Source organism: Bombus impatiens, unplaced genomic scaffold (genome assembly GCF_000188095.3).
Source record: "Bombus impatiens unplaced genomic scaffold, BIMP_2.2 scf_0775, whole genome shotgun sequence".
Taxonomy (NCBI): Eukaryota; Metazoa; Arthropoda; class Insecta; order Hymenoptera; family Apidae; genus Bombus; species Bombus impatiens.
This window is the reverse complement of record NT_177194.1, coordinates 84,173-111,501: the sequence shown is the minus strand read 5'-3', so window position 1 is coordinate 111,501 and position 27,329 is coordinate 84,173. Positions and strand designations below refer to the sequence as shown.

At 31.2% G+C, this 27,329-nt stretch overlaps 4 protein-coding genes across 14 annotated transcripts in view; 3 read left to right on the top strand and 1 right to left on the bottom strand.

The window, feature by feature from the left end:
- LOC100744222 (EH domain-binding protein 1) overlaps positions 1–11,706 on the top strand; it is a 54,663-nt gene extending 42,957 nt beyond the window's left edge. For 3 of the 4 annotated variants that reach the window (XM_033323099.1, XM_033323098.1, XM_033323101.1), the window contains 7 exons: positions 6,422–8,094; positions 8,770–8,995; positions 9,131–9,436; positions 9,959–10,094; positions 10,722–10,959; positions 11,048–11,160; positions 11,243–11,706. In XM_033323099.1, the coding sequence (XP_033178990.1) occupies positions 6,422–8,094; positions 8,770–8,995; positions 9,131–9,436; positions 9,959–10,094; positions 10,722–10,959; positions 11,048–11,160; positions 11,243–11,430 (2,880 nt within the window). In that variant the 3' untranslated portion in view covers positions 11,431–11,706. The remainder of the gene's footprint in view (positions 1–6,421; positions 8,095–8,769; positions 8,996–9,130; positions 9,437–9,958; positions 10,095–10,721; positions 10,960–11,047; positions 11,161–11,242) is intronic. The other variant, XM_033323100.1, reaches the window with a different exon arrangement.
- A 1,590-nt stretch (positions 11,707–13,296) lies between these two features.
- Positions 13,297–17,289, top strand: LOC100744105 (39S ribosomal protein L3, mitochondrial). 5 transcript variants are annotated; one of them, XM_024370496.2, is made up of 8 exons: positions 13,297–13,363; positions 14,307–14,388; positions 14,481–14,574; positions 14,655–14,879; positions 14,971–15,102; positions 15,180–15,340; positions 15,424–15,613; positions 17,005–17,289. In XM_024370496.2, exons 1-8 carry the CDS (start codon positions 13,312–13,314, stop codon positions 17,242–17,244), a joined length of 1,176 nt encoding a protein of 391 aa, XP_024226264.1. In that variant the 5' UTR covers positions 13,297–13,311; the 3' UTR covers positions 17,245–17,289. The 5 variants fall into 5 exon arrangements, with proteins under 5 accessions (XP_024226264.1, XP_012245852.1, XP_012245853.1 ...); XM_012390429.3 differs by lacking the exon at positions 13,297–13,363 and adding an exon at positions 13,738–13,756; XM_012390430.3 differs by lacking the exon at positions 13,297–13,363 and adding an exon at positions 13,833–13,983.
- Positions 17,290–17,451: 162 nt separating this feature from the next.
- Positions 17,452–21,878, bottom strand: LOC100743992 (importin subunit alpha-3). 2 transcript variants are annotated; one of them, XM_012390425.3, is made up of 9 exons: positions 21,403–21,878; positions 20,225–20,327; positions 19,952–20,165; positions 19,480–19,640; positions 19,194–19,420; positions 18,751–19,116; positions 18,432–18,666; positions 18,257–18,348; positions 17,452–18,169 (listed from the first exon to the last, which is right to left on the bottom strand). In XM_012390425.3, the coding sequence occupies exons 1-9, from the start codon at positions 21,562–21,564 to the stop codon at positions 18,077–18,079; spliced, it is 1,653 nt and encodes a 550-aa protein (XP_012245848.1). In that variant the 5' UTR covers positions 21,565–21,878; the 3' UTR covers positions 17,452–18,076. The 2 variants fall into 2 exon arrangements, with proteins under 2 accessions (XP_012245848.1, XP_003492661.1); XM_003492613.4 differs by having other exon boundaries at positions 21,499–21,853.
- Positions 21,879–22,894: 1,016 nt separating this feature from the next.
- The window catches only part of LOC100743874 (histone deacetylase complex subunit SAP130-A), a 6,242-nt gene continuing 1,807 nt past the window's right edge, over positions 22,895–27,329 (top strand). Inside the window, exons 1-7 of one of the 3 annotated variants that reach the window (XM_012390449.3) lie at positions 22,895–23,097; positions 23,506–23,829; positions 23,912–24,156; positions 25,637–25,988; positions 26,078–26,293; positions 26,380–26,809; positions 26,879–27,016. In XM_012390449.3, coding sequence (XP_012245872.1) covers positions 23,014–23,097; positions 23,506–23,829; positions 23,912–24,156; positions 25,637–25,988; positions 26,078–26,293; positions 26,380–26,809; positions 26,879–27,016 — 1,789 coding nt within the window. In that variant the 5' untranslated portion in view covers positions 22,895–23,013. The remainder of the gene's footprint in view (positions 23,098–23,505; positions 23,830–23,911; positions 24,157–25,636; positions 25,989–26,077; positions 26,294–26,379; positions 26,810–26,878; positions 27,017–27,329) is intronic. The other 2 variants (XM_012390450.3, XM_012390451.3) reach the window with 2 other exon arrangements.

Here is a 27,329-nt window from a genome sequence, read left to right as displayed (position 1 = left end):
ATATATATATATATATATATATATAATATATATATAATATATAATAATATAATATATATATAATATATATATATTAATAATATAATAATATAATATATATATTATATATATATATATATATATATATAATGCACAAGTCGCTGATATATGCATATAATGCACAAGTTACTGATACGATTATCAACGTCCAGCACAAACCGCTGTACCTAGAAGTGTGAAATTTGAGTGGCATACTTCTTTTATGATTAGGCATGGGATAAGAAAAGAATTTTGGAAATATGGACCCTAAAGGAGTAGAAAGGAGGTAAATTCATTTTTCAAGGATACCCATATTCCACAAAATGGCTAACGTCGGGGACTTGAAATTCGGCATAAAAGCTTCTCATTAAAAATAAATAAACACGTGTTTGAGCGTTTTTCGAAATTCAATCCTTACTGAGGTGAAAAGGGGGTAAGCTGTATATATATACCGTATATAATAACCGTATCTGTATATCCAAAAGCTGGAGATTTGGGATTTGGGAAACATACTCCTTATCAAAAATAAACAAACACGTATTTAAGCGTTTTTGGAAACTCAAATTCTAAATAGTGTTGAAACAGAGGATAATAAACATAAATTGTCATAAAACTAAATACTGTGCAGGTAAAGTGGCGGCCGGACGGCTAGTACATAAATATATTAAATCAAGTTTTCTTACCATTTGCAAACACTGAAATGTTAAACATTTCAAAAGCATATAAGCGAACGAGCCGTTGTTCTATGCAATTAGCTTCACCATGGCATTCTCTCTTCGTCATTTTCCAGATCTTAGTCCAATCGAAATATTACAAATTGATGTAAATGAACATATTAAAGATAAAAGAAATAAAAGATTTAAATACAGTTCACACCGTTATTGAGGAAAAACGAAATGTTTAATCGATCGTTATTAACGCTTAATCGAATTCGAATCACGTCGTTACGATAAGATTGCATTTGCCAAAAAGAAAGAGCAACTCGATGTTATTAAAACGTTTACTGCAGTGACTTTTTCAAGAATTTTCCTATTTAGCGGTACGAGACTATTGTAACCCCATTTGCATTTCAACATATACTTAGTATTGCACTTTTGTATTTAAAAAATTTGTATAGTAGTATCTGTTGATAACGTGAAGCATTGTTCCATTCTTAGCGATACGGGATAAATAATCCCTGTACAACAGCCCGGTACGTCTTTTGCATTATAGTACAACTAAGTTCCGTAGAATTTTTCACTATATTATGTTACTTTACTATACAAAGGTTCAATTATTATTTATTAGTATTTATATCGTTGCGAAGTATAGAAAAATATTAACTTCGCAAATAGGGGAAGTCCACTGAAAAAGAAGCCGCCCAGGAGGTAGGTTCGTTACGGGATCTATATGTCCCGCACCGCAGTGAACGTATTAACAACATTTTGTATTCAATTATTTAAATAATTTACCCTATATTAACACTAGGTTTACGGGACCCGTCAATTTGACGGATTTCGAACTTCGAAATGAAATATCTCAAAAACCATAGCACCAATTTTAACCATTTTGCATCGTAAATTAATCATTTCATCTAAAGAATTTATACACAAAATTATTTTTTCCTAGGCTTTCTAATTTTTTAAATCTGTATGTAATATACCTATCTCTACGGGACCCGTCGAATTGACGGAAAATACGCATTTTTCTCTAAAAAATCGATTTATTCAAATTAAGCCTAAAAGGAACAATATTTAAATAAATTATTAATAGATAAAAAGTCTTTTTTTAAATTATCACTAAAAAAATAACAATAACATTAACGGTACAGGGTAACCATATCTATTGAGCACATTTTTTGCAAATATACTGAATGTTGTTTGTGCATTTTCCGCATACGATCTTTTTGCAATATATACAATAATTATTACTTCTATTTTTTTTTGCAATAACCCACTTGGCAACTTTTTCGCACTTCTGACTTTGAAGGTGACAGAAATGAAGCGCCTGATCTTTGGCAAATGTTCCTCTTGTTTTCTCCAGCTAATTCCTCGGCTAAACAAAATATGAATTCCTTTCTGAATAATTTCGATCTGGTGCACTCTTTATATAATATCCACCCGTTTATCGCTGCCAAATCCAAAATATTGAAAAAGACTTGAAGGGGCCATCGGAAACTCCCAGCATTCACACTATATTTGCGTGCCATTTGGTCAACGACGTCCACATCAAACTTTGTTTTATTGTAAAAAGCAATCTTGTAAAAAGTTTCTGGAGTTTATAATTATCTTCTATTCGTACACCTGTATGTTTGGTGCTTAGAAGAAGGACTTTTACTTTAGGTTTACTTTTATACACAGTAAGTGTGCAATTTTCTGATTTATATAAATTTGAGGAAAACAAAGTCATCTTGTCCTTTTTTTCCTTCGCTGGTTTTGCCAGTTCTCTTTTATTCGACCGGATGGTCCCAACCAAAGTTGTTTTTTGTGCTAGCAATTTTTTAGCTAGCAGGATGCTCGTAAAGAAATTGTCTGTCGTTATATTTCTGCCTCGTTGTAAATATGGTTCGACTAATTTTAGTGTTACAAACTCGCTCAACGGTATTGAGCATCGAGTTTCATCTTTCCCCATATAAAGGAAACCATTCAAAATATACTTTGTTTGGACGTCAACTGCTAACCAAAATTTAATGCCAAATTTATGGGGCTTATTCGGCATATATCGTGTAAATCTGCACCGGGCTTTCGTTGGAAATAATTGCTCATCTATCGAAATATTTTCATATGGCTTATAACAAGTCTGGCTATTACTTATAAACCTGTTCGATATTTCAGAAAATGCAAAATGGTTAAAATTAATGCTATGGTTCTTGAGATATTTCATTTCGAACTTCGAAATCCGCCAAATTGGCGGGTCCCGCAAACCTAGTATTAATGTTATTGTAATTTTTTTAGTGATAATTTAAAAAAAAGATTTTTCATTTATTAATAACTTATTCAAACACGAAGCCTAATATTGTTCCTTTTAGACTTAATTTGAATAAGTCGATTTTTTAAAGAAAAATGTGTATTTTCGTTTACCCGTCAATTTGACGGGTGCTCGTAGAGATAGGTATATACGAAACGCCCGTAAGCCTAGTATTAAAAGTATTTCTGTGGTTTTAAGCAGCTGTCGACCATTTCAAAAACGCGATGTGACGAAATATTGCAAATATTTCTCATTTACTAGTAAGCACGATAAAGTTACATTAGTATCATATTACAAAAAGTCTAATACGTGCTACTAATATTATGTTACACGATGTTTAACATGTATGAATTTACTATGTTAAAAATGATGTTTACGAAACAACAATTGTATATATTTTCTAAATTAAAAAAATACTACGCGGAGGTAATGACCCCTCTCCCGCACCCCAGTTGGAGTTCTGTGAAATATTATACAGGTATATTGTACATTACAGAATAGTTATCGTTGCTTCACAAGCTTTAACTTGAAGTGTCGTCCAGTGTTCACTATTATTGCTCTTCAGATTCCGTTGCTGTATTGATACCTATATTATTAAGCAAGATTCTCTGTAATGTAAAATTATGAATGTACGAAAATGTGTATTTGAGGGACGTAGTTGATATTGGTCGAGAATTTTACAGTTTTGTTAGCGCAAAGTGGAAACAAGGTTCATCGTTCATAATGAACGAATGTAAGTAAAATTATTTTCTTCCTATTTGTTATTTCATAATTTCAAATTAAAAATTGCAGACATAGCTAATAACTTAATTGTTTCAATTTTTGCACTAATTGAACTTCAAAGTATGTAAGAATAAGTATTTTATTTAAATACCAATAACGTCTTGAGCATCTCAGATTGGCCAGAGTATTCCCTTTATTTTATCTTTATTCTATCTTTATTCTGTCGTACATATCTATATCCTCGGAATCGCTCTTCTTTTTACTTTAGCCTTAGGTATCTCATCTCTTTCATTCGATCCTCAGTCACTTGTTATTCACGTTTATCACATGTTAACTGTACTCTTACTTACGATATCACGAAGCATTAACTTACTTTTAATAAGATGACATTACGAAACCTCTGTTGTTTGGATAATAATAATAAGCAGTGGCGTATACGTATCCGGCTTTCGGATACAACACTCAAATAAGAGAGAGTTCGGATAATGAAGCATTAGAATGGGTGATCGGATAAGAAAGGAAAGCTTTAGTTAATTTTTATTTTATTTTGAGCGATAAAACCACCTCCAGATTTCATTGGTACTACGATTTACACTGTACTTTGGTACAGTCTGCCAATTCATTTTAAGTATCTCTTAATTAATCAAATTAAATTTTGAACACCTGATACTTACAGTTAGGATAATAGTGCTTTTCTTGGAATAGTTAAAAAATAATTATATTAGTGTTAGTATCCGCTGCATTGAATTACTAGTAGATGTAAAGTAATCCTATGATTACTTTTATTTACGATTACTTAGGTTACTTTTATTTGGAAAGAAAATCTTAAGTTATATATACGTATATTGGCGCCATGTAAGTGACATGTGTCACATTTCTTAGTCATATTTTCACAAAAGAACAAAACAAAAAATGAATTTCGAAAATTATCTTTTCATCTTATCTGATTGATAATCGTCTAATTGATTTTTGTCTACTGGTTTGCCCACATAATGGTTGATAACGAAATTAAGTAGGTGTTCAAACGAAAACGGTGTAAATATTGTTAATTACATGGTAGACAAAAAGACATCATAGGCTTGTAAGAATTCTCAGGCTGGATATAGTCTTGGAAATTGTTTGAAAAAACTTCATTACGATATGCGATGATTTAAAAATTTACATGTCTAATATTTAATAATTAATTAAGTTAAATAATAAAAAATAATTAATAATTAATTTTATTCGCCTTAATATTTTGTAGAACATCATTTCTTTTATATATTTTTTATTACAACAAAATAATAGCCTTATTTGTGAAACAAATATGCATTACTTTTGGACGTATAAATTGCGTCATCTTTCACTGTATGAAATTAAATAAATTAATTATCAATCGACGATACTGCTGACACACCACATGTATTTAAACAGGACATATTAGAACGATAAATAAAATAGTGACCAGCGATGTTGATAATTAAAGAACGAAATTTTTAATAACGAAAAAGGTATACGATATAAACTATTAAACAAAATACAAAATACATAATGTAGAATAATTACTACTACGTATATACGTATATATGTATATCCGTAGATTCGATAATCAATATTCGTAATTGTACTAACAAGTTATCTAATCACATATTTATAATACGATTTTTTGTTTTAATTAAAATCGAGTAGTATAGAATGTCCTTTTATATTTAACTGATAATTTATGTAGATTTGCAGACTGCACAAATATGATTAAAACGGGGTAATACAAAATATTATTTTACAATTTAACTATCGAGTAATATTTCACATTATTTGCATTATTTGCATTATTTGCATTATTTGCATTATTTGCATTATTACATTACAATTCGACGCAAAAAGTATTGACGAAATGGTAGGGGAAATCGAGAGTACACTAGAGCCCCTCTTATCCGGACAACCATTATCCGAATAATCTAATATCTGAACGTTCTACAATACGTACCTGTACCCACAATACCTACAATGTATTTATCCGAACATAATATTTCAGGTTACCTTGTTTCGGATGCCCTTTTCTGTTTTAAATGTGTCCATTTTTTATTAGCAGTGACATGTAATGTATTCTTTCCTTTATTCGATTGAGTGAATTCTGATTATAAGAGTTTGGTATGGAACTTGAATTTCGATCGAAAAATTCAAAAGTGGTGTAAGTGGAATAGAAATAGTAAAAATATATGCAAACAAAATGTAACCCTATGCAGTTACTTATGTTGAAAAAATTATGTGACTCAACAGCAAAAACGATATGGGACACATAAGTATTTAAAGAAACTACCAAGTAATCTTAATCTGTATTTGAATAAATGAGAAATTTCATATTAGAAAATTAATTGTTCTATCATTCGAAATTCCATTATCCGAACAGTTCTGTCTCCCTATTAGTTCGGATAGGGGAAGCTCAACCGTAACAATAAGCTTCAATGATATATCTTCGTTAATCGATTTTCATACAATGACTTGTATTAACTTTAGAGCGAGTTGAAACCTTTCACGCAAGCTGCGAAATATAGAAAATAGGATATAAGTTATGAAAGATCAAGTATAGTCGTATTTTGAGTGTATGGAGCTTATTATATAACGATATCGTTATATTAAATTTTCATACTAATTATTCTATAATATTTTAATCCGTTGTACAACGGTAATTGCAATAACAAACAAATACGCTATATAAAGGAAGAAACTAAAATATTTGTTTAAAATTCTGCAGGAAGCAACGTGTCTGGGTAGTATGCGAAAGGATGTCTGCGTTGTGTGTGGATTTCCAATTTTCCTAGCGGAAAAACTGGTCCTCGCCCATGTTACTTATCACCGTACTTGCTTTCGCTGCGCTCGATGTAATAATCAGTTAACTATTGGTAATTATTATGAAACCGAAGAAGGGCAATATTGCTGTGAAACCTGCCCGGATGAAGATATTGCAGTACGAATAACACAAAGTTACGACTATCCTACATTTAGCGAAATTGAAAAGAGCGGCATTAATTCCGGTTGTCAGCAATTTTTTAGCAATGACGAAAACGTAAATAAAAAACCGTTTAGTCGTAATTCTATCGAGCGGATGGATCACGAATCGATGGATCGCGTCGTTATTCCTGATTTAATAGCGCAAACTTCTCGATTGCGGCTCAATTTCATATCGAATCAACTATTTTCGGAAAATGATGAACAGATGATGAACAGAGATGATAATATGCGTATAAGTGAAAATCGAAGTAGCATCGAGGGAGATGATACAAATTTAAAGACAGAAAGCAGGAATTTAGTACACCCATTTAATACTGAGTACGAAAAACAAAGTAAACTCGAAGAAGAGAATAAACTCAGTTGTATTGCTTGTTTAAAACTAGAACCTGATAACGACGGGCTGTTAAACACAAACGTCCATGATTACGTCCATGAACGATTAAACATTGATAAACACGAACAGGATCAAATAACAATAACTTCTGTTGCTTCGCTTCATAATGTAATTAAGGAAACAAGAGCATCTCATAGCAACGACAAAGAATTATCGGATGAGACTAGTTCTGAGAGCAATTATTCTATAGTTGAAAAAAGATGTAGAATGTTTGAAAAGAAAAAAGATGATATCGAAAGGAATAAGCTTAAAACTCATGATACCGAAGCATTAAAATTCAAGATACAAACTAAAAGGCATAGGACTAAAAGTATAGGGAACAGTGAAAGTCCGATAATAAATCCAGATACGACAATGCAGGAAACAGACATCGGTCAAAATAACTCTCGAAAATATAATGCAGAGAGCTTCGATAAAGACAGTTCGACACAGATTGCTCCTTTCGAGTTATCATCATCGCGTGTATCGAAAGTTAATAAAACTTTATCGATTCCTTTGGATACAGAAAGTATTGAACATCATACATCTACGGTTGCGAACGATATTAATGCAACAAACGTGATATGCTCTAATTTTAGTGAAGATTATCCCGAAGATTTAAACCCCTTTAAAAGTGACGAAGAACAGGAGGAGCTGGAGGAGGCGGAGGAGGCGGTGGAGATGGAAGAAGAAAAAGAAAAAGAGGAAGAAGAAGAAGAGGAAGAAGACGAAGAAGGAATTACCGATAAATCCGTGACAACTATGAACAGTTTAGAACCTACCAGAGATCTAACAAATCCTTTTGAAAATGTTGAAGAAACAGACAAGAAGGAAGTTATTCTACCAATACCAGCTACGAGAAGTAATTTTAAAAGTGGTAAAGCTAACCAACATTTCGTAGAAGGATCAACAAAACGACGTTTAGCCGCACCACAGATTAATCTAAATCCCTTTTGGAGCGACGAAGAAGATCACGATAGCGATTTGGAGTTCAAGGAGAGAACATCTGAGATTATGCCTACTCCTAAACCACGCACAATTAAGTATGTATAAAAATTAAAAATTTGTTAAACTATACTTTTCATTGTTGCAGCGTGCTAACAATGTTGAATTGTAAAAATAATAGACAAATTTCATTAGTTTATCCAGCAGAAATTCGATGTAGGTAAGTACCTAGACAGATACATTACGCGTTAATCATTTTGTAATCATAGCAAGACAGAAACGTGCTTCCTCCTAATACAAATCTATATTTTTACAATGAATCATGAAATTATATCGCAATACCGTATATCAAGTATAACGTATGAGAAGCCATATGTTTCCTTTCACTTTTATCATTGTTATAGCATATATTAGATAATATTTATTTCTAGTCGCGAAACTTCGTAACACCGAACACAATTTCGTACTCAAGTCAATCCTACTCGTTTTTGCCCCAAAAAATATTACCAAGTCCCCGAAATACAATTCATATATGTCTAAATAAAGAATAGATAAAATAGAAATTATTTCATAGTTTTTAGCGCATTTCGAAGTGGGTAATATTTTTTCGGCAAAAAATCTTTTCTGATTTAACTGAAACTCGCGCGATAGTCATTGGCGCGTTATACAAATTTCTACAAAACCGAAACACTTCAAGATGTTGATGTTTTTTAAACTTTGTTTTGTCTCAAAAGGTAATTTATATAGACGATATATATTTTGTTTTGTTGTAGGCACAACGAGCAAAGCCCAAGTAAAAATGGACGAAAATCGAGCGACACTCGTGATTATTTATCCATATCAAGTAATTACTTAAGAAGCCCAGAATCAGGGATACGTACAGGAGGAGCTTATAGGAAAAAGAAACCAGCACCGTTACCACCAAATAAGAAGGAATGTGTTTCCGATCAGCGCACATCTTCAATGTCTAAACTACAATGCAGTTCTGCCGAATATCTCGTAATCTATGACCACGATCTTTTACAATTTACAATACTCGCGTAAAAATTTATTCCATCGTTTATATAGACTATTACGTTCCATGTGAAAAGTACAACGAACGATAGCTAAAAATATCAAATTTTTTGTTATTAGGATTCACCTTCGCATAAAACGTTTAAAACACGTAAGCCAAGACCAGCTCCACCACCACCAATTCCAGTGTCAAGTGGTTTTAAAGAGTGTCCTATGAATAAATCACACGATGCCAGTGTAGAATATAACATATGGGAAGATGAAAAGACTAATAAAGATGAAACAAATAGAAACAGACAGAGTTTTCCACACATAACATGCGAGGAAACTTTTCATTGTAGATCATATTTAGACAAAAGTATGGAAGGAAAATGGAAAAGGAAGAAAGGACCTGCTCCACCTTGTCCAATACCACATAGAAGAAAGGTAAGTGGAAACTTATTCATTTATTTTACTGTAAACTGTAACTGTGAATTGCGTCGTAGCTGTAAGTCTAAGCGCGAGTCACGTAATTCCGTAATTCCACGAATTTGAAAATACCAAAGTTCGCCTAACTCTTGCGACAATTCCATTTAGAGAGATTAAGATCCATTTACGTCCTGGCGCAATGTATGCAATTGTACATATATTCGAGGCCACTTTGTTTTCCTTAAAACCGATCGCGCCGTTCCGCGTCTCGACCGTTCTGTACACCGAACATCGTACTCACACACGCTTCAACACACTTCAAACAACCAAGAAGTGCATATTATATATAGTTGTATAACAGTAGTATAGTTGATAGTTATAAATCTTCGTGTCGCATGTCGCGCATTGTGCCCATCGTATCATAAAGAACCTTGTTAGCTGAACCCACGCCAGTCCTGCCAACATTTCTTTTCTCATCGTTTGAAACAACATCAACATAATTGAAAACATAAATAAAAATAAGCTTTTTGGCCATTTTAGATAAAAGTAATGTCTCTTAAGGATGTTAAGTTGGAGTTAGATGAAATAGAATTGCAACAACAAGGCTTAGAAAAGCAAGGTGTCCGATTGGAACAATTGATAAGAAGTAAATGTGAATCTGGACCACAGATTAGCGGTAAATATATTTGTTGTGCCCAAATCTCCCTATTAAGGAAAGGAAAAATAATTCCGATGAATAATCCAATTTGAATGTCAACATTTCAGAAGCGTATAAGAATCCGGTAAATGAAGAAAAAATGTGCTTTAGAGATTTACACGCATATGCTCTATTTTGGAGGAAATCGCGAAGAAAGAAACAAATAAGTCTTCGCTTCTTCACTTATTTATACTTATTTATACTTCTTTATTCGTGCTATCGTCCATTTAATGAAGATATTGTTCAAAATGGTACACCTTCTTGCAGCAATGCACGCGATACATCTAACATTGACATTTCTAAATTGTAGCTAAACATCGCTTTCTCAGAACAAATAAGCCTAAATAAATAAATAAATAAGTGAAAAAAGCAAAACTTCTTTGTTTCTTTTCTCACTCTCGCGATTTTCTCCAAAATGGAGCATAAACGAGCAGATCTCTAAAGGACGTTTTTTCTTAGTTTGTCGGTCCCCTGCATGGTATCCTGTAGTTTTGACATTTAGATTGGGGGCACCCTCCTAAATATGGACGATTATACTTTGTATAAAATATAACATTTTATATATTTACAATTCTCTTCTACAATAATACATACATAATATTGTAGGCACTACAGATATTTCCCTTGGAACAGACGTAGAAGAATTAGTCTTAGAGTTATTTACTTTAGTAAATGAAAAGAATGAGTTATTTAGACGACAAGCCGAATTAATGTTACTCCGAAGACAGCAGAGATTAGAAGAAGAACATGCCGAAGTGGAATACCAAATTCGATGCTTAATGGCACAAAATGAATCAACTAAAACGGATTTTGATAAACAAAGAGAAGAAGCGTTGATACAAAGGTATAAGTTCAGTCTTCTTTCTTTTTTTTAACAGCTATTCGTAAATGATAAAAAAGGTGCAATGAAAGCTTAATATTTTTATCGACAGATTGATAGAAATTGTTGAAAGACGAAATGAAATTGTCGACTGCTTGGAAATGGATCGTCGCAGAGAAATAGAAGAAGATCGGAGTATACATCGTCACATGGACTTATTTGCTGGCAAGTACAAGTATAATGAAATGAAAGTACCTATTACTGATCTATCTTAATAAAGAAAATTACGTTGTTCATTGTTTAATAGCTAAAAATAAAAACGATATATCGTGCAATGATATGGATACGACCGAAAAGAAGAAAAGAAAACAAAACAAATTAAAGGAGAAAATAAAAGAGAAGAGACTGAAAAGAATATTGAAGAAGGATGTTGATAAGGATGTAGATGAAATGGAGTTGACACTAAAACGTCATACTAAGCGAAAATGGTTTTAATTTATTTCGATACTTTACTTTTAATTACTTTAATATTCCAATCGAATACTTTAAGTAAACGTTACTGTGTGTAACTCGCTGGAAAATGCTACCTCGAATTTCTGATTCAAAGGTTCTTTAAAATAACGTTCCAAATGAAATTTTGATCTAACAACTTTTTATTTAGATAAGATTGTATATTCTTTATGTATATCATTATGTATACTGTTTGTATAAAATTATCAATCTAAATAAAATTATCAAACAGTCTGAAAAATGAAAACATGATCGAATGAAGCAGCAGCTGTTATTATTAAACGACTCGACTTTGGCATCGTTTTGGATACAGCCACAATAACGAAGGATTCTTCGCATAAACGTTTACGTACATTTATTGTGCGTTTAGTTTCGAAGTTTGTTCGTTAAAACTTGAAACGATTCTTTAAAATAGAAAGAAATTCTCTTTCTATGTATAGCCACTGTTGGAAATATAGCGATGTCATAAAATTAGTGAAGCAGTAAATGTCATATATTTTGACCGTTCGACGACTTCAAAAATTTTGGGTGAAATAATAGAAGAGCGTTAAAAGTTACTGCTGTAGGTAGGATCAATCAATACCGTCTATGATACTGTGATTTATGACTTCGCTATTTCCTTGTCAATAGAAATACATGGTGAGTCAGTAGAAACTATCATCAGGGATCTATTCACTTTATCAAAAACTGTTTGAAGTGAAATAGATTATTGTATTTAAGGGGTCTGGTCAAACGAATATATTTTGTTTTTATAACTCTATTTTCTAAAGTATTAAAGTGACCTTGAGCTTTTTAAATGGTACCGCATATTTTTTACAACATTAATCGATCCAGTTGGATATTCTCTAAAAAAAGATATTAAGCTATTTATACCAAAAAACCATTTTATAGTTTAGCAGAGTTTAGCAGATATTTTAACTTTAATTTCTCAGAATTAGTATATGAAAGATAAAGGAGGATGCGAGGCGGTATTCTTGTGCAATATTTACCTTGTCTTGATCTTTCATACGTTTATTTTGATAGCATCTTGGCAAGGTATAAAAAAAAAGTTCACAAACTTTTAACACTTCTGTATGAAATTCAAGATTATTTGATTTAAAATATTCTACCTATTTGAGAGAGGAAATAAAAATTGTAAAGCTTCCTATATTAAGCTCTTTTTCTAAAAATACCTTTAAATTGTAAAATTGATCAAAATATCTTACATCATCCACAAATACATTTTTAAAAGCAAGAAATGCTAGAATTTTCAATTCCTTCGCAGACCGGGGGCTACATGGCCCCCCATACTATTTTAGTATCACATGCGACATTATCGGTTCAGTATAGAATAAGATACCAGCGCTACTTACGAAGGAATGATAGGAATAATAATTAAATCAATGATCGATATACCCATAATCAAGATCGATCTATATTCTATCAGAGAGAAAATGAGGAAATGCTCACGTCCGTGGTTCTATTTCTTTCACAGTACAGGTGCTGCACCATACGGCCAAGTGCTGAGTTTAAGTAAAATTAGCATGTACAAGAACCTATAAAATTAGGGATTGTATATATGTATAGATGAAACTAGAAAAAGTAGATATAAACTTTTCCATAGAACCGTACAATTAAATAGATTCTTGTAGCGTGGAACTCAATAAGTTTGTATGTATGCTAGTATACAAGCAAACAGGGCAGATCCCTAATGTTATAGGTTCTTGTACATGCTAATGTTAAGTAAACTCAGCATTTGGTCGTATGGTGCAGCACCTATACTATGATACAACACTAGAAGTACGGGCGTGAACACTCTCATTTCCTCTGTTACTTTTAATCTCATCGCACGCATATCTGTGCTTTAGGACGACGATATCTCTAACGATGGACAACCGCCGTCCAATCATTTATGACCTTTATGTCATAGGACCTTTAGGTTCTAGAACATATTAGTTACAAATTTTTATTAAATTGTGTGCGAAAACTTAAATAAGTCATTAAATTAATTTCAAATAATAGAATATCTTTTTTCATTTTTAAAAATGCTTTCATTAAAGAATTGGATATAAAATAAAAATTTATTTGTAATACTTGGATGATATAAATAGTACTTAAAAAATGATTATTTAAAAATTATTATTTGAACTTAAATTTATAATTTAAAAATGTTAGGAATCGGGAAATAAAATAAAGAATCAAATTTTATTCCCCACTAATAAATAAGTAGTACGCAATCTGCAATATACTTCGATATTTCCTTTCAATTCTACTATTACTTTGTATATAATTCAAAGTTTTTTCATTCGTTACGACAATTTGAGATGTTAATGTATATATTTTTTCTTCCGATTCATGTGTTGTTTCTTTATATACATTTTCATTCACCTTTAACGTATTTATCTCAAGGCAAAGTTCATCGCGTTCTTTCGAAATTTTTGCATTACTTGTAAATTAGATAATTCATTGTTATTCTCTTATATCAACTCTAACGCAAATCAGAGAACTTACTGTCTCAGGAACAGTGCTGGGACCCGGGTAGTAGGATCAAATTCAGATGTACCCTCGTTTGTAGATGTACTTACTTAGTTATCGGCTCCACTAAATATTAAAATTAATACGATAATAATAAAAATATACACGTTTTAAGTTTATCTTATAACTTATAATTTTTACATCTCGTCTGTGCTAACTCTAATAGTAAACTGCTAATAGATTAAATTTGTTGCCTGTAAAGCATAATTTGTAAAATTATGAAAATAAGAATTAATTATTACAAACCTTTCTGTTCTATATTACATAAATGTATTATTAATATTCTACATCTTATAAACAGATCTTATAACATATTCGCTATTAACTTACAATCTAACCTCTTTCAGAATTTTTATATTTCACAAACATGACATCACTTTTAAAAAGCCTTAATGGATTTCAACTGTTTAGTAGACACTTAAAACAAAGGTATTAAGTTAGAATAATATGTTTATACTTGTAATAACTTACTTAAATGTTTCTGTAAAATAAATTAGTTTTCACTAGTACAATTATTTTAGCCTCAACATAATATCTGTTCCTGCTCGTGGTAAATTACAAAATCCTCCACCAAAGAAACGTCACCCACAGTGGCTACCAAAACCAACACGTATAGTATGTATTTGAAATAGATAAATAATATTTTTATTTTTTACTGTTTTGCAAATAGTCTATATTGTCATTTTTCATATTAGCGTTATAATGAAGAACTTTCTCCAGAAAACAAAGAATTTCTCTCTGAATTTGTATCAGCCAATAATGGTCTGCTCGGTGTACAAAAATCTCCATTAAATACAGAACTTGTTCAGTCCGCAACATGGACTCCAGGCTCTAAACGTACTGGTTTAATTGGGAAAAAGATAGGAGTATATCCAATGTGGTTGAAAAATGGTAAAAAAGTAACGACAACGCTAATACAGGTATTTCCTAATATAGTAAATATACTATAATAATAATTATATGAAATACATTTTGATTTCATATAAACTCATATATCTGATTTCTTAATAGATTGTAGATAATGAAGTTGTAAAATATATGCCACCTGAACAATTCAATCCAGTTAAGCGCACTAAACATTTACAACCTAAAGTAAAAAATGGTTGCCTCGTATTAGGTGCAGTAAACATTGATCCGCAGCTAGTATGTTATGTTTCCTATATCTCTTAATATTTATCTAAGTTTTCTGAATATAATGTTTGTATTATCAATTTGTATAGCTTACTAAGGAATATTATGGAATATTTAATGAAGCTGGAGTTACACCAAAAAAAACACTAATGAGATTTGTAGTTTCACCAAATGCTGCTCTTCAACCAGGAACTCCTTTGTGTGCAGCTCATTTTAAACCAGGAGAATTTATTGATATTCGAGGAAAAACGTAAATCTCATTTACTAATACTTTCCTTTTTATACATGATGTGTATAATATGTAATCCATTGCATTGTTCTTTAAAAACATAGTATAGATCGTGGTTTTCAAGGTGTCATGAAAAGGTGGGGCTTTAAAGGTATGCCTGCTTCTCATGGTGTAACTAAAACGCATAGAAGACCAGGCAATATAGGCTCAGGAGGAACAAAGGCTAGGGTAATGCCAGGTACTAAAATGCCTGGACATATGGGAAATCGTTGGCGTATTCTCAAAGGTGTAAAGGTAATTCATCATTTTTACTTAGCACATATCTATTACATTTATGATCTATTATTCGTCTTTCTTTTGGTTGCAAATATATTCATTTAAAGACATTTTTTTTATATATTTATTACTTTTTGTTATCGTGAAATATCATATATGATACAAGTAAAACAACAATTCAAAATACGGTATAATCTTTTTTCTTATTATTTTTTTTTTTTTATGTATCACAATATATTAAACAGTACAATTGAATCTTTATTTTTCCATCAAACCACATAATTTGTTTTGTTTTCAATTGTAGAATTGGAGTGAATGATCAAGATGATCTATCAGTATAATAGCTATATCAAATTATTGTTTATACATATACTTTATATATGAACACTATTTGTAAATATTTTTTCCAAGTTTTATACAAAGATAGTGCATATTTATTTCTTTTTTTGTAGTTTTACAAAAAAAAATATTCATAAAGTTGAAAATCTATAACTACAAGAATGTACTCAATTTTTTCATTTATCTTAAATAAAATTAGTTAAAAATTATGCATAACATTTCAGCTCAATCTTTTGTAACTCTCATGTAAGGAATTCAGAATTGCTTTCCATATAAAATGTGTTTAGTATAGAAGTAAGATACATTGAATTCTGAAATGTTTATATGAAATATTTGAAAATGTAGATATTTATGATGAAACATTTGAAGATTATCTCCTTACATCATTCAGTAGTTACAAAACGTTAATTCTTTAAAACTATATTACTTTTGAAAGGAAGATACATTATACAGCAGTGACACTTTAAAATTATTTTACAACAGCTAGTGAAAAACATATATTCACAATTAGTCAAACTTATATGATTCATTTATTATTTATTTTAAAATTATAGTTTGTAATGTAAATAATATAGAAAATTTGCAAGAATGATAAATTGTGCTAGGAATATACCAACGTCATAATGTTCCACAATGTGTAATAACTTTTTCCTTTAACACTCTGATATTAGAGCGTATGAAAGATATTAGCAAAAAATGAAAGAACTATTAGTTATTAATAATAGTTATTAATCTAATGGAAACTCTCAAACGTAGAATTAAAAAATTTAATCAATTTCCTTATAGCATTATTTAAAGACATGCCTCAGTTATATGACTATACACAAAAATTTCACAATTATTTTAGATCAGCAAATGAAAAGAATTATAAATAATAAAATAATATTAATCTGTCACAATTGCAATAGCAATAATTGTAAATAAATTTGTTGTTAAGATCCACTTTTTAGAAAGAATCCATCAGAATTAGATTAATAAATAATTACAACGATGTAAATATGTTGAAAGGTTATTAACAATTATATATAATGGTTTCAGATCACTGTTAAACTTTTGTGTGTATGTTGCAGATACTACGAATAAACACTAAATATAATGTAATTTGGGTATTAGGTCATAACGTCCCAGGAGAGGTAAATACCATGTGTTATTTGTATGATACGATTTTACCTACTAAAAAAAGTACGTCACCACATTTTCCTACATATTTACCGAATAATGAAAACACGAATGTACTTCCTGAAGAACTTTATGCAGATGATGTTCACCCATTTAGTGACCCCACTATTGAATATGAACCAAAATCGTAATTGTAATAACGTAGTAAATAAAAAAAGTACTTTATAATAAGAGGACATATTTTATGAAAATATTTAAATCTCTTCAAATTTCTAGATAACCTGCTTATTCACGCAATCGAAAATCTAGGCAAAGATTAGCAATTAACGTCGCCGCGTTTATTAGACAGTTTTATTGTTTATCCTCTTCCCCTTACAGAAATAATTCATAGACGTGAATTAAGCTAATAAAGAGTAGTCAATTGACTTATTTATTTAGTAATCAATATTATTATAAATTTAACATGCCTAAAATATACACGAATTATTTTATAAATGTAACATCACTAACCAAGACTCATCTCAAGTTAGAGTGGAGAGCAGCATGATCAAACAATAAAAAGGACCTTTTCCTCGTTGCTCTTCAATTTAGAGAGCAAGTTAATTAATTTACTAGAATAATTTAGTCAATATGATGCATGTCAATAGCTGCATTCGGTTAAGTACCGCTCCACCAATGATTTTAGTATGCGCAATCAGAAAGGGGAAAAAGCTAACATATAGTTTGTTAAAAGAATCAAAAAGAAAAGAACACAGATTCTTATCTCAATAAGAAACTCTTTTGCTTCACGGCTTTATCCTTATTTTGTTCTAATTTCTCTTTTTCGGAGGGGGGGGGAGGAAGAGGGCAAAACATTGGCCAGTCATAATTACAGTTTTAAATTTGCAAAACCAAACATGATCCTTGATTTGATAACGGCATATTGAAATTGCCACATAAGAATATAAAAGGGTAAGTAGAATGACTCCATAACAGAGTTTGTCGGGGGACGGCACGATCAGATAAGAAATAATAGAGGCCCTCTCAGAACTTAAAACCTTCATTCGAAATGCTCGTCGTCTGATCGAATTCAAATGTTGATTCCACAACTTGTGGCTCCAGATTCGTATCATTTGTCTAAAAGAATCATAAATTATTTTTTCTGTGTTAAAAACATCACAATAAAATCTAATTATTAATTATGAAAATAGAATAAGTACATACCTCTTCTGAAAAGTATTGCTCAATAATTTCGTACGCTAATTTATAAATATCTATGTTGTCGTGATTTTGCAATGATTCAATCTTATCCAAACCTACAAAAACACAAATTTCATAATATAAATTAATATACTTTAAAATAATGTTGTACATGGCATTAAATGCTACAAAGGCTAACCTGAACATTCTTCAATCATATTGGCCAACTGTTCAACTTGTGGTCCAGCAAGTTTGAGCATATTGTGTATACCGTCTAAAACAACTTGTACAACTTGAGTATCTTTACAGTCAAGGAGATTACAGAAAGGTGCGATAACGCCTTCTTGTATCATCCGTGCCACCTGTTCTTCATTGCCACTTATTGTTAAATTGCTGATTGCCCACGCTGCTTCCTTTTGTGTTTGGAATTCACCCTGATAAAAAAAAGGTAAATATATAATGGTAACATCGATAAAAGTTAACAAATTTCGATAATTTTAACAAAAATATCTTCTTACATTCATTAAATTGTGAATAATGAGAGGCAGTAATCCAGCATCTATAACTGCTTGAACCTGAGATTGATTGCCAGCAGTTACATTTGAAAGGAACCAAACTGCTTCTTTACAAATTTTCTCCCTCTGATGAGTTAATAAATTGGGAAAATATGAAAGTGCATCACAATTTAATACAATTTGCGTTTGTTCGTCTGTACCCGTTACAATATTGCCAACTGCTCTCAAAGCAGCCGTTTGCACCTTAACTTCTTTGTGCGAGAGAAGTGGTATAAGACGAGGCACTACACCACTATCTATAACCATTTGAATTTGTTCATTACCACCATCAGTCAAATAGCTCACTGCCCAAATTGTGTCAACAAGAATCTACAATTTATTTTGAATATAATAAATTGTTTATAATAACTACATGTAATTACTAGTGCATTAAATGTCTAACTTACGTTGATATCTGTGTGATGAATAAGTACGTTAAGAGCAGGTAAAATTTCCTCAATAGTTTTAACAGGTGGCGGTGGATCTTTATTCCTACATAAATTTACGATTACCCAAGTTACATTACGTAAAAAAGTAATTGGTATATCTGGCTTAATAAACGTTAACAATGGCTGTACAACACCAAGGTTGATAACATAATCCCTAGATAGAGGACCATCTCCAATAATATTTCCTACAATAAAAAAGATCATCAATACCACATGACAGTATTGTTTACTTTAATTTACCTACCTAAAGCCCATACAGCTTGTTCACAGACATTCTGTTGACTTGAGAGTAACAAATGCAAAAAGTGTGGAACTGCACCAGCAGCTACAACAGCTTGCGTTTGAGGTGAAGTTCCACTTGCAATGTTTGTTAAAGCCCATGCTGCTTCAAATTGTAGTGAAGGACTGGAAAGAAAATTATATTAATATTTAATAATAATAAAGATGCAAACGATAAAACCAAGCATTTATTGCCACTGAAAATGTAATATTATAAACGAGCCTTTAAGAAAAACTATTATGTACATATTTCATTCTATTCCTATCTTAAAAGCAAAAGACAAATAATAAAATTTCTAGACCTATAAAATCTTACACAACCAGTAAATATAATTTTACTCTCACAAAAAATAATATACTAAGTAATATTATAAAGTAGGATTATAATCAAGGTCATAATTAACTCTGTATATACACAAAGTCATTCACTATCATACCTATTGTGCTGTTGAAGACATTTAACTAAAATTGGTAAAATGCCACTTTCAATTAATCGATCAATCGGTGGATTACGATCTGATGATAGTAACTTTCTTGCTTGTTGCACAGCTTGTAATTTAACAGCTGGATCTGAATTATCAGCTTTCGACACTAGTTCCTTTAAATCGATTTTTGATAAATCAATGTTATTTTTATCAATATCTTCTTCATCTGGAAAAGGATGTTGTTACATCATCGACACTTAATATTCTTTCTTTTAAAAACTTTACCTATTAAATCTGTAATAGGCACATTTCTTCGTTTCTGTAAAGTCTCATCACGTTTGTTTTTACGTAACTCCACTGTTGCCTCATTTCTTCTTCTTCTCATTTCCTGAAATATATGATACATTGCCATTCAAAAGTTATTAAATCAACTGCAATGTGTCGCATTCCAATACCTTTAAAATGCAAATGTACTTTAAAAAGAAGATATAGATTAAGTACATTTTCATTATAGAAAAATAGCATAATTACTGTAATATTGTTTTTTATGCTCTAAAAATTAAGAAATATGTATTATGATGATTTTACCAATCTCTATTGAAGTAAAATTGAAATATTAGACAATGAAAATGTTTCTGTTTTGTAATAAAACAATGTAATAAACATGTAACAATCATACAATACATAGAAACATTTTGCGTTCTTTAATAATAATGCATGAATTTCAGGAAGTGATATTTATTTGACAATTTTTAAAGTTTTAATATATATTTAGTATCATAACTGAAAATACTTTAATAATAACTTCAAAATCTTGTATAAAAAAAAATGTACTATAAAGAACAAAGTATATTTATAATGTTTGTAAATTTTACTTACCTACAAATGCAACAATAATAAAAAATGTATCTTTCAATAGAATTTTTTTAAACCAATACAATTTTATTAAAAAATTTTGTGACAAATTTAGTTGAATTTCAAAACATTTTTACTATTTGGAAATAGTCCAATATACCAATTTCTTTCAAGTGAGATAAACTAAAATATCACATACATTCTACAGAATCTCAATATTTCTAATTGCAATGAAAAGATACATAAAAGCATTATTTATCTCAAGGATATAATGAGATTACATAGTAAGTTATTAATAACTTACTCATAAGGATTTAAACAAACAGTCAAAATAAAATAACTCGACTTTATATTTCTCATAATATATTTTTTATAATAATTTGTTCAGGTCTATCTCTGATAGTGCTATATTTGACGTTAATGTAACGATACTGTCTACTTGTTTCGGAATAGTACGATTCTATTCAAAATACGATACTGCGGTATTTGATAAAATTATATTAACAATATTGATGCATCTTATACTAGCTGAATATACAGATCCATCCATTATATGGGACAACAAAGTATGCAAATACATTGCAGGAATTTGAAAAAAAAACCAGCACCCATAATAATCTTTGATTTATCCGGTCAGTACGACAGCCGAAGTTTCCAGACGCACAACGTAACTGCGCACTATGATGAACACACCGGATACTCACTTCTTGATCTTTGCCTTTGTACTTAAAAACCATCATTCGATTCTTGCTTAGCATTTCCGCCGCCATTTTTTCAATAACTAAATCGTTCGCACTCGCTTATATTGATATGTGCCGGCACCCGGATACCCGTGACCACGGACTACTGCGAAAAATTCTGTATCCGTGTTACTGTGGTCGATTTACTTCGACAGCTGCATACCGTTGCGCGACAGCCTTAATGTACATCAATATGCAATGGAATAATAATATATAACACTTGTTCTTTCTTGGATCTCGATCGACCATCAAATATTCTTTCTTATCCTTAGTCACGTTTTCTTAGCACAAACGCAACGTTTCTGCCATTTCCGAAAAGAACATCGGAAATGAGCAAGGTGGCGCTTCGGAAGACGCGTGTGTTTTCACCACGGTTTTCACTATATAACCTGCTAGTGATCTATTTTCTTTAAAAACGTTTCGTAATATTGCAGATTTAATATGGTTATCATCAGCTAAGATGCGAGTAACACAGTAACTTTTCTACATTTTTTCAAGTATATATGTACATATATGTAATTGGAAAATCATTAAATATTATATATATATATATATATATGTATAAACATGGATATACATGTATAAACATAGAAATTTTTCAAATTCGCTCTTAAAGATAACAAGTAGTTTTAACATGAACAGATATGAATTAAAGTTTTTGCCAATTTATTTTTCAATAGGTTATTTTATGTGTAATATTAGTTTATAAAACATAGACCATATAAGAGAATATTTTATAGCTTCTATTAAGAAATAATGATCATTTGTTGTGAAAAATAAAATCATACGCATGTTTCATTATTTTGAATTAATCTATTAATATTTGTTTTGAATTTTCGCATAGTTATGTGAATAATAATTTAAAACTGCAAATGAAAGAAGTTCTTACATAATGTGTATGAAAAAATATACTCGTATTCTTTTATTCAATTGCAGAGGAGAGAAACAGAAAGAGAGAGAAAGTTAATTTAGTTTATTGAATAATTTAGTTTATTATGGTTATAATATAAAGAAAATTAAATAAATATTCAAATTAAAAAGAAATGCCTTCAATAAATAGTGAGCACTATTTATTTCATTGTTACCGCAATTTAACCAACTTTACATTCAGAATAAAAATCACTAACTATTTTTAATAGTGATTTTCTTTATGGAGATATTACTCACTGTTTTTATAGTAAATGTATTTACAATATATTATATTTTGATATAAATATTGTCCTTTAAATTACTACATTCTACTATTTATTCAAGTTTTCATAATTATATATTTATTTCCATGTAAAATTGTTTGATTAAATGAAATGTTCCTATCAAGTGAAGAATATAGTAAATGCATAGAACATTTATTTGGCTAATAACAATCTACCTGCACTGTATTGTGCTTGCTGTTTGTGCTTACACTAGGCGCTGTAAACTTCTATAGTGATAAGAAAGCTGGTGTTTGGAGTGTAAAATGTTTTTTTTTTAAAAGCATCAATGAAACGGAAGAATTTTAAGAATGTCATATGTGTACGTTTAAATAAATCGGTAATGATCTTACTGCGTTATGTTTTTATAAAGGTATGCCTACTTTTATCATTATATATTCCCTCCCAAAAAATACTGCTTACTGTCAGTTTCAAAGATAAAAAGTACATTCATTTTTTACAATACTCAACATTATTTTATATTTTAATGTCATACTCATTATAACATTGTTTTATATATATTATCTTTGTTATTGTTGTTAAATTATTAGAAAAGTAGATAACCTTCAAATGTATTTAAAAAACTTGACACTCTCCTACAGCATTGACTATTTTATGTATAATAATTTTTAATTTCTATAAAGTTCAGAAGATAAAGAAAACCTATAATAAAGGATAATAAATAAAATATAAAATTTAGAGACTAATTCTTATGTGTAAAATGGATTTTATTCTGTTTTTATGTGTATATATATATATATATATACAGATATATATAAAGATAATTTTTAGAGATATAGATATGAACACAACATTAAGTTCAGTCGAGAGTGGCGGTGATAAACATCTACCAGAAACAACTGTACAAAGCATAGCGCAGAATTTAACTACTATGCAGAGTATACAAAATGTGCAAAGTGTTGTTCAAAGTAACATACAAAATATTCAGTCAACACAGACTATAGTGGGATCAGTTGGCGGTACATCTACTAGTCTTATAGGAAAATCAATGTCAATGGATACAAACTCAAAATTACCTGTAATGAAACCTGTAGTTCCCTGCGGTACCACTTCAACTTCAGAAACAAACAAGATAACAACGACGGTAGAAAAAACTTTTTATTTATATTTAAATACATTATTTTGTTTTAAAGTCTTAATAGATATCATTGATCATGATTTTGTAGATCTGCTCAGTGGGCTCCACAGTAAGGATAATTTCTCCAGGTATGTTAAGTACAGTGGAACGTCAAAATCAACCACAGGCTCAGCAACTATTACAACAGACACAACAGGTTACAAATATGCCAGCAACTTATCATGTACCACGAGGGCCAGCTGCAGTTGCCAATATTTCTGCCCCAAGATCGACAGTGGCTACCCCGATTGTTAGAGCAAATACAGGACAAGCTATACCTACCACAAGATCAGGGTATATATGCATATATATGTAAGGGTTGTTCGGAAAGTTCGTGTCGATTTTTGGCAGGTGATATTAGGACAGATCTGAATATATCAGAATGATTAAAAACAAATAACATGTGTACATATCCTAAAAAGTGATATTTCGGACATCTTTAGAAAAAAGTTCGGTTAGGTTATTCGGTTTTATAAGCTCTTAAATATGGAAGGAAACAAAGTGCATTATAGGCATTTGATGCTTTTCTTTTACTGGAAAGGCAAAAATACCACGCAAGCAGCAAGCAAGATATGTGCTGTTTATGGTGATGGTGCTATAGCTGAAAGAATTGTAGAAGTGGATTTCAAACTTGAAGATCAAGAATGTCTGGGTAGGCCCTCCACCACTGATGAAGATCAGATCAAATCACTGATCAAGGATAACTCACGCTATATAACACATGAATTAGCAGAAATGTTAAAAACATCAAAATCCAGAATTTAATAGAGAAAAATCTGATGAATCACATTTCCATTTGCGACTTGCTGTATAAACGCAAAAAGGAGACATCATTTTTGATGATGGGGAATGAAAAATATATTATTTATAATAATGTTGAATGGAAAAGATCTTGAGGAAATTGAAATGAATCTTCATCCATCCCAAAAGCCGGTCTTCATCTGAAGAAAATCATACTCTGTGTCTAGTTGGACTGGAAAGGAATACTGTATTATGAGCTTCTACCAAAAAACCAAACGATAAATTTGGGAAACTAATTAGACAAATTAAAGACGGCAATTGAAGAAAAACATCCAAAAGTAGCGAATTGGAAGGGTATTATGTTTTATCATGACAATTCGCGGCCTCATGTGTCTTTGACTGCTCAACAAAGCTGTTGGAGCTTTGGAGTTGGGACGTGCTACTCCACCTACCGTATTTACCAGACATTCCACCCAGAAATTTTTATCTATTAGGTCATTACAAAATTCCCTTAACATGTTGACGCCGGCGTGCATTATCGCGTGCATTATTGGAACGAGTTTGTTCCGTGAGGCGGCGTACATTCAGTGCCGCCTCACAGAAAAAACCCTGAATATCGGTGCCGGCGTCAACGTGTTAATGACAAAAACTTTAATCCTTTGGTTGACATAAAAAATCGAAAAACGTGAGAGATTCTGAAAGGTTGAAATATCCAAGTTGCGTGAAAGATGGAGAAAGGTTGTGGAATAAAATGGCACATATATCATTCAATAAATGTATATCGAAATTTATTGCCACGTTTAAATTTTCCTTAAAAATCGGAATGAACTTTTCGGATAACCGGAAATTTATGTTATAAAAATTTATATCCTTTAATTATATAACTAAACATTAAATATTTCAGAGTAAGTATAACAGGTAAATAGAGTTTACTTTAAATATTTAGTAAAATATTAAACTGATAACCATTATACCATGAAATAATACAACATGAAATAATACAAAAATCCATACCATCTTTTGCATTTCCTAGAATAAATACAGCTATTTCAAGTTCTCAGTGGCAACCTAAAACAACATCAGTGGTATATGCTCAACCACAAAGGCATCCCATACCTCCAGTTAGCCGAATTTCAAGACCACCATCAACAGTGTATGCCAGTCAACAGCCTCGTTTAATTACACCTTCAGGCCAAGGAAGATCTGTACAAGCCACAATGGTCACTGGAGTTTCTGGTACTCCGTCCAGATTAATAGCACCAGTTCTTCAAGCGAACAATAGTATTACAAGATTGCCGGTTACGCAAAGCAGACCAGCTGCTCCTCAAATATCAAATATATCACAAACTACACAACCTAGCAGATCTTCGACTCAAACTATTCAAGTAAGTTATTACTCATTATAATCAATAAAGTGAAGTTGTAAAATAATATTGGTAAAATAAATAATGTTCATTTTGTATTTATATCATAGCCTAATCAGTCAAATAGACCTCTAAGTACCACAGGTATTGTAAATCGTATAGCTGTATCAGCACCTGTAGTTGGAGCTACAAATAGAGTGACTGCTTCAGCTTCAGTGTCTGTTCAGCCAACAGTTGGAAGGCAATTATCGATTAATACTGTTGCTACTCCATCAACTGGAACTGTTAGTAGAATTGTAATTCCTTCTCAACAAGTAAGTGCAAAGGTATTTGCACATTATATATATCACATATGATGTAAGATATATTTTATTAGTGCTTTGAATATTGATCAGAATTGATTATATAATAGGTGCAACAACAGCAGCAGCAACAGCAACAGCAGCCACAATCACAGTCACAAACAATACCACGTGTTGTTCAAACAGTAACCTCTTTGTCAAGCCTTAACACAGTATCACGTGTAATTGCTACAACAGCAAGTACATCAAATACAACAAGAATATCACAGCCTACATCAACTACTGTTGCTAGAATTACTGGAATGTCTTTGCATCCTTTACCTTTAGCATCAGCAAGAGTTACATCAGCACCTGCTAAAACAGTACAGGCACAAAGCATTGGACAAACTGTGCAAATCAAACCCAATCAACAATCTGGATTTCGGGTTTCTTCCGCCAGTAATGCAAATAATAACTCAAATTCAACGCCTTCTCAATCGACTCAAGGGCAATATTTGCATCCGCCACATACTGCAACCTACTATTCTTTTGAACCCGCAGGTAATTTGCATTGTCTGTTGATGTGTTTTAATGTTTTCAAAACAATGTTTATTGAATAATATTGTGCAGGAACATATACTCAATACCGCCAAACCCCAGTAAGGTTACTCGTCGAACCTGGGTACGATGAACCTCACACTAAAACAAATGCATCTCCAAGACCAAGTATACTTCGAAAGAGAGATCATGACAATTCACCTATCAAAGGTATGAACAAAATAAGTTAAATAATGTTATACAGAGTGGTTGGTAACTGGTGGTACAAGCGGAAAGGGGGTGATTCGACGCGAAAAAAGAAGTCGAAAATATAGAATAAAAATTTTTCGTTTAAGGCTTTGTTTTCGAGAAAATCGATTTTGAATTTTCGCTCGGTACGCGTGCGGTACGTTATAACGGATCTCACTGTAGATCGTTGTCCTGATGAAAAAATTAGAAAAAAAATTAAAAAAAAAATTTTTTTTCGCGTAGAATCCACCCCCTTTCTGCTTGTACCACCAGTTACCAACCACCCTGTATATCA